Source organism: Mesoplodon bidens (assembly GCF_964165515.1).
Source record: "Mesoplodon bidens genome assembly, chromosome: 19".
Taxonomy (NCBI): Eukaryota; Metazoa; Chordata; class Mammalia; order Artiodactyla; family Ziphiidae; genus Mesoplodon; species Mesoplodon bidens.
This window is the reverse complement of record NC_138179.1, coordinates 16670116-16677457: the sequence shown is the minus strand read 5'-3', so window position 1 is coordinate 16677457 and position 7342 is coordinate 16670116. Positions and strand designations below refer to the sequence as shown.

The following is a 7342-nucleotide window of genomic DNA, read 5'->3' as shown; positions in this document are numbered from 1 at the left end:
ACTGGTTGCAGGCCTTGTGGGCACACAAATCACATGGCCAACCGGTAGCAGAAAAGAGTCCTTTTCCTAGTTCCTGCCCTTTCCAAGATCCTGCGAAATGCCTCTTAGAGAGAGTTTCAGTGCAACAGAACACACGTACCTTGTAGTTTGTCCACCTGGGTGGTTTCACCTTTAGACTTATTTGCCGAATTCTAGGGTGGAGAAGCGCAGTGATGAACAGGTTCCTCCCAGCTTGGCTTGATCTTCACGACTGGCTGAGCCCAATTTCACAGTGTGCTGATGGGCCTGGACTACTGACAAGAAAGTCTCCAAAGAGGCGAGGTAAACCTCAAAAGAGAACTTTATTACAATTTGTATGTTACAAATACCTAAGAAACTAGTTTCTTCACAATGTTGTCAGATTTGGGGGGCCTGTGTACAATTTCACATAACCGAAGGACTTGCGTTTTTCAGCTGTAGCCCCCGTAGACCTGGCCCAGTTGAGGCCCAGCTGTTTTCTGAGCCACGAAGGTCAGAAGTTGCTGATCTTCTGCAGGAGCGTCTGGCGCCGCTCCTCGGGGCTAACGTTCTCGGCGACGGACCGTAAGAAGTGCTGCTCGTTTACCTTCTGGAGCAAGGAGCTAACAGCAGGGCTGGCCTTGCTCAGGGTTTCGTAGCAGGTGAGGACCTCCAAGGCCAAAGCTTCCAGTGGGTCACACACCTCCTGGGGGAGCATGGCCATGACGTGCAGACCGTGGCAGAACACCTGGGTGTAAAAGAACAGGGTTTCCTGGGTCAGGTCCTGCTCTTGTCCTTGGGCCCAAGGGCCAACGGACTGTATCAGCCGAACAGAGTCCAGGAGGTTGGTCAGGCTGTTGCACAGGAGCTTGACCACATGGCTCCAGCCTTCCACAGGGAGCCAGTTATGGCAACTCTGGCTGCAGAGAAACTGGAACGCTCTCAGCAAGAGTACGGAGAGTTGGAGCTCCTGGGCAAAGGGCTTCAGGTTGAGCAGAGGGACAAACTGAATATACTCCAGGCTGTAGGGGACATGCAGGAGCTGCTTCTCCAACAGTCTCCTGGTCAGCCGGTGAAGGCACTGCCACTCCTGGGGGCTGCACCACGGCATGACCTGCACCAGGGCCACCAGGAAGCCCTTGCTGAACAACCGGACCTCCTCAGGGTTGCCCACATCCACCACCAGCAGGGCGAGCATCTGCTCAGAGATGCTGCTGGAGATGGAGGAGCACTCCATCCAGGCCAGGAGGCCTGTGCCGGGCCCATACCTGGGGTGGGCCTGGCAGGTCCACTTGTCCTCAGAAAGCTTACAGATCTCAAAGAGCGTGGCTGGCACCTCACACTTGAAGTGGCCCTCAAAGAAGCTCTTCAGTCTCAGGCCCACGGTCCAGTCCAGCTGCTCCAGCTTCCGGCGGAGCCAGGACAGCGACTTGACCCAGGTGTCTGGGGAGAAGGTCTCGGCGTTAGCCAACACCGCCTCACAGAGGAGCTCCAGGATGTGGGTCACCAGGTCCTTCCCGTCCAGGGGGAGGCAGCGCTTCTCCCTGGGGAGCCGCCAGTATCTGCTGAAGCCATCCAGGAGCCGGCACAGGCTGAAGATGAGCGGGAACGGAGAGCAGGTCTGCAGCCAGTATTCCTCTAGACATGTGTTTGCTTCCAGAGTCTGGATGAAGATCCTCAGACTGAGGTCCACCTCTTTGACATCAAGCATCAGGAAAGGCAGGACGAATTCCTTTAGCACCTCATCTGGCTCGAGAAGAGCAGCAACTGGAATCCCTTGGGGCTTCACAGGATTCACCAGGCATCTCAGGAACTCCAGAAACTGCTTCTCTTCCCTGGGCGTAGAGAACTTCGTCCAGACTGTTTCTTTGAGGCAGGACACCACGAACGTGGGGGAGGGATTTGGACCCTGCTCTTCTGCGAACCTGAGGGCAGGGAAGGCGGTGAGAATCTGAGCCAGGAACCCGTGGGTGCCAAGGTTGACCACGGCCATGCTGCACACTTTCTTCACTGTGATCTCCGGGTGCAGAATGACGAGGCGGGCCACAGAAGCGATGGCGTTAGCCAAGCCCTGTTCAGAAGCGCTCTGCGTGAGCTGGTTAAAAGTCGTGTTGAGGTCTTCCTGAAACCCCTCCAAGTGACCCAACAACTTCTCAGAGAGGCCCTTGCGCCCCCAGGAGAGCAGGACGCCCGAGAGGACTTTATTTTTATCTGGCAGCGAGAGGTGTGCATGACAATCCAGGATCAAGTCGATGACCTGTTTGATCTGGGGTCTGGGGACAGCCCCATCTGCCACGCTGACGTCCACCACTGTTTCCAGCAGCTCTAACACCAGGCCAGGCTCCCGGAAGACAGCCCGGCTGCGGGCCAGGCAGGCCAGCCACTCATCCGAGAAGGCCCACTTCCTCTCAGAAGCGAAAATGTAGCACATTTCCCTGTGCCGGTCCATCTTCTGCTCGATGATGGCCATGGCGATGGAGGCAGTGATGTCCTTCTCGAAGCCCTTGTTCTTCAGCACCCTGTTCGTGTCCCTCAGGAAGTCCCCCACACACTCGGCCAGCTCAGAGGCCACCTGCCTCTCTTCCTTGGACAGGCTAGTGGTGTCCAGGTAGAGCTTCAGGTTCTGGCTGAAGGAGGTCAGGCTGTCGCACAACCGGTAGCTGCTGTAGCTCGTCCCCTGGCTGCTGCCGATCGTGGCCCGCAGCTCCTCCCGCCACTCCCGCAGCAGGCTGTGCAGGACCTCAAAGCCCACGAGGAGCGTCTCGCTCGGCAGCCTGGCCAGTGCGGTCGGGCCGATGTTCCACTCTGCCTCCTTCACCTTCTCCGCCAGTGCCTGCTGGTGATGTGGGCTCTGGGTGTCCGAGTTCCACACAGAGATCACCGTGGCCAGTTTGTCTAGATACACAGTGGCGGACACTTCCTGGGGGTTGTCCTCCATCAGTGCAAACATGGTCAGCATGTCAGCCAAGTTGGCCAAGGCGCAGCACTTCATCCCGGGGCACAGGATCCTATCCTGGATTTGCTTCAGCCCAGTGAGCAGCATGGCCAGCAGGGGCATGGTAGGACACACATCCGGGTCGGACTTAAACCTCTTTGGAGGGCAGGAGAACTCATCTGAAGAGGACAGGTACTTATGGGCCATCGTCCGGAACTGGGAGAGCAGGGGGTCCTGCTGATCGCCCTTGTGCTTCATCATTTCCCACCAAACGTCGAGGAAGAAGGCCACATCCTTTGAAGAAGTGTCGATAGTCACGTGCTCCAAAAAGCGCTCTAGTTCTGCATGGCAGACAGTGGTGGGCAAGGCCATCAGGAGCTGGATAAAGAGTCCGGAAGCTTCCAGGGACTTGAGCAGCTCAAAGAGGACCGTGTGATTGATGGTGGGAATCATGTTGCCCACAGAGAAGAACACATCTTCCTGCCACAGGGTTTCAGTGTCAGAAGGCGTGACAGGGTAGGGCTGCAGAGCCTTGGCCCAGATGATAATCAGAGCTTTCTTCTTCCAGGCGAAGGGCTGGGAGCAGGCCGTGGCAGAGGAGATCTCCCTCAGAGACTCCACAATCGGCCGCCCGACATGCTCCCAGTCAGACTTGGTCAATTCTGCCAGTGTTTTGGGGCGGAACAGCTGCTCGGCCAGCAAGAAGCCCCCATGCAGAACAGTCATTTCTTCACAGATATTCAAAGGTCCTGCACAGACAGAAGTCCAATAGGATAGAATGTGGTGAAAACTTTTCAGAACGGCAAGCAGAGGTTAGAGGGAGGGGCAGCAGTTGGTCGGCGGGCTGTCGTTTTTAGGGTTGGAGATGAGAAGGGTTCTGAATGAAATCAGTGCGAGAGGGGGGAGGAGGGATGGTTCTAGGACCCGCTGCAGAGCTGAAGTCAAAGGAGTAACCTGAGGAATAAAAAAGGAGTCCCAAGCTCTCTAGCCTGGAACTGGGAAGACAACGGGCAATACTGTAAACAGGGAACACGAGAGATGTGCTTGGAAGGGTCACTGATATGTTTTGGTCATTTGGAGTTTGAGATAGAACACTAAGGTAGAAACGTCCTCCAGCAATGGAAACAGGGGGCTGAAGCCCAGGAGGAAAGTCAACCTTGAAATGTGACTCAGGAAGGAGCCTGCCCAGAGGCAAGGCCCTCCAGCAAAGGATGGGCCAGCAGAAGATCTGGGGAAGAAGGGCTGGCTGAGAGAGAGAAAGAGAAAGAGAAAGAGCGCAAGGACAGTACCAAACTACAGCGGCCACCAAGTACATACTGCAGGACTTGACAACTGAGCTTCTAAGTAACGATACAGACTAGGAAGGGCGTGGAGCAGGACTGTCTGCACAGCAGCACTCAGAAAAGCCCTGCTTCTCTTTTTTCTCTTAAAGCCTTGTCTTGGAAACAGATTTCAAACGTTCTGCCTTTTGGGGAAACAGTTCAATTCCCACAGCTCTTTCCATCAAAGAGAATAAGCTACTAATGGTCCTGGTTCTCTGGTAGAAGCCAAGAAGTAGACAGAAAAAAATACTGTACTAGATTCAGAAAAGTCCTTCTTCGGTGAGCCCTGAGTTGACACAGACTTAGCAAGGAAGGCATCTTGGGATGTTTAATTAGACATGGGTTTAACTCCTAGCTCAGTCATTTAAAAGTGGTGTGGGCTCCCCTGGTGGTGCAGTGGTTGAGAGTCCGCCTGCCGATGCAGGGGACACGGGTTCATGCCCCGGTCTGGGAAGATCCCACATGCCGAGGAGCAGCTGGGCCCGTGAGCCATGGCCGCTGAGCCTGCGCGTCCGGAGCCTGTGCTCCGCAACGGGAGAGGCCCCAACAGTGAGAGGCCCGCGTACCGCAAAAAAAAAAAAAAAAAAAAAAAGTGGTGTGATCTTGGACAGATTACTTCTCTGAACTTCTGCATATGTGGGGATAATACAGACTTCACATTATGACCGTGAGGATCAACTAATACATACAGTCAAGCCCTTGGCACTGGGTCCACACCCACTGTTGGCTCCCAATCCCATCTTCCAGGGCTGTTGAGGGTTAAGTAAGATATAACAATTAAGAATCAGGCTACAGGGCTCCCCTGGTGGCGCAGTGGTTGAGAGTCCGCCTGCCGATGCAGGGGACACGGGTTCGTGCCCCAGTCTGGTAAGATCCCACATGCCGTGGAGCGGCTGAGCCCGTAAGCCATGGCCGCTGAGTCTGTGCTCTGCAACGGGAGTGGCCACAACAGTGAGAGGCCCGCGTACGGCAAAAAAAAGAATCAGGCTACAAAGAGCCTAAGTGCTCGATAAACGCTGGTTCTCCCCCAAACCTTTCCACTGTTGCCAGGACCAGAATCTTGTCCCTGTTCTTTGCCTCCTCCAGCTCAGAAACAGGACATAAGTCTTTCTTAGGTATATTTCCTTTGGCCTAGAAACTAAATCATCGTACAAACATTGCTCACTCTTCAACGTTCCTGACTCCTCTCCCCTTTCCCAGGGCCCCTTCCTCAGGCCCTCAGGCCCCCAAGAACACAGCTTCCCCATTTTCACGGGCCAGGAGACTATCCTGCCCCTTCCATCTGGAACAGCACTCCTATGCAACCCAATGGTGAAGGCAATCCATCTTGGTGCCCAGTGGCTGAGGCAGACTCCCAGGAAGAGCCAGGTTGCTGAGAGGTCTCCCTGGGGGTTCTGGCCTTTCTTTCTGGTTCAGGCTGCTCTCCTAGGGCCCCCCAAAAGGCTCTCTTCTGACTCTGTAAATTTAATTTTATTGCTCTACCCGCTCAGCTGAGATGTTTGGTCCCCGAGACCCACCTTCCAGAGACAGTAAGTATATACTCATGCCACTTGAAGGAGTAAGTCCCAGAAGCAGTTAATGGCTGGGCGAATCCCAAGTGTTTTATCACAAACGGTTAACTGGCGCTTGTGAGTGCCCGCTCCTTATGTTTAAGCGCTTACTCTGTACCAGGCACTGTGCTAGTTGGTATGCGTATCTTTTCATCGTCAGATCAACCTTTTGAGGACCATTCCTGTTTTAGACATGGAAACATTAAGACTCAAACAATTTGCTCAGGTTGTCGGAACTGCAAAGCGGTGGGCTGGGACAAAGATCACCACAGCTGCAGGGCTCCCAACTCTTCAACTCTACCCTTCCACCACGGAAGAGTGGCTGGGGACAGGGACCAGAACACTTCTCAACAGCCTACTAATACTGGCACATCTTGGGGAGCCTCACCCCAGCTGTCCCAGAACAGCCTCTTGGTCTTATGCCCTTAAGAGCACATCCAGCAGCAGGGGAGGCTGGGCAAGGAGCCGCCGATTTATACCAGCTCTCCCCTCCCTTCTCCCAGACCTGGCATCTGGAGAATCAAGACGCACGGTGCCACCTCGGCTGCTGCAACCCGTGCCCACAACTGCTGGTCTGAAGAACGCTAGCCCTGCGCAAGGCACCGGACTCGACACTGTACACACGTGATCTCAGGGAAAACTCCCCCAAACTCTGTGAGGCTGATACGGTATCATCATCCCCGTTTATCCACGACGACCTCAAGAGCGTCAGACGCTTGCTCAAGAACTTAGCAGACGTTCAATAAATGAGATGGTTGGGGATACGGGATTCCCCGGGGCGCCGCCGGAGCCCGCCCTTTTCTAAAGCACGTGCCCGAACCTGTCCACTCTCGCGAACGCTAACTTCACATCCGCTGGCCCCTTCACGTGGAAAGGGGCCTGGAGCCGGCAAGAGGCGAGCGGAGGAGCGGCGGGCTAGAGCCCGGCCCCCCGGCCCCCCGACCCCCGGTCTCCAGGACACCCCCGGCCTCCTAACCCCCTCCCCGGCCCGGAGGTCCCCCTCAGCCCGGGCCCGCTCAGCACTGCCTGGTCGCCGGTTGCTGAACGCGGCCCACGCGGGCCCAGAGGAACCGAACACCCACCTAGATCCATGGCGGCGACGCTGGCTGCGGCGCGGGTCGCCCCTCCCCCGCCAGGCCGCGAGGGCGGCGCAAGCGTCACGGCACGATGGGCGGCCCCGGGGGGCGGGACAATGGGCGGCGCCTCGGCCCCCGCCCGCAGCCTCAGCTCGGGCTCTGCGCTGACCCCGGCATATGTCCGCCGCTCCGCGCGCACGCGCGGCCCCACCTAAGCGCCCGCGGCGTCGGGACCGCCAGGCCCACAGCTCCCCCTATCGGCCCGAGGCCTCCAACTAGGCAACAGGCAGGTACCCGCGCCTCCATCCCACGGCGTGCCCCACCTCCCTCTACCCGGGGCCCGGCCCCCAAACGACCGCCCCTCCCAGCCCAGGCTCCGCTCGGCTGCGCGTCTCTGCACTTCCCTGCTTCCTGGGCCCCAGTCTGTCCTACCTATAGCTTCGTCCCTGGCCCCGCATTCTC

The 7342-nt window shown here is 56.7% G+C and overlaps 1 protein-coding gene across 1 annotated transcript; it reads right to left on the bottom strand.

The window, feature by feature from the left end:
* Positions 1-322: 322 nt before the first annotated feature.
* Positions 323-7087, bottom strand: GEMIN4 (gem nuclear organelle associated protein 4). Its single transcript, XM_081218994.1, has 2 exons — positions 6887-7087; positions 323-3681 (listed from the first exon to the last, which is right to left on the bottom strand). Exons 1-2 carry the CDS (start codon positions 6894-6896, stop codon positions 512-514), a joined length of 3180 nt encoding a protein of 1059 aa, XP_081075120.1. The 5' UTR covers positions 6897-7087; the 3' UTR covers positions 323-511.
* Between the last annotated feature and the right edge of the window lie 255 nt (positions 7088-7342).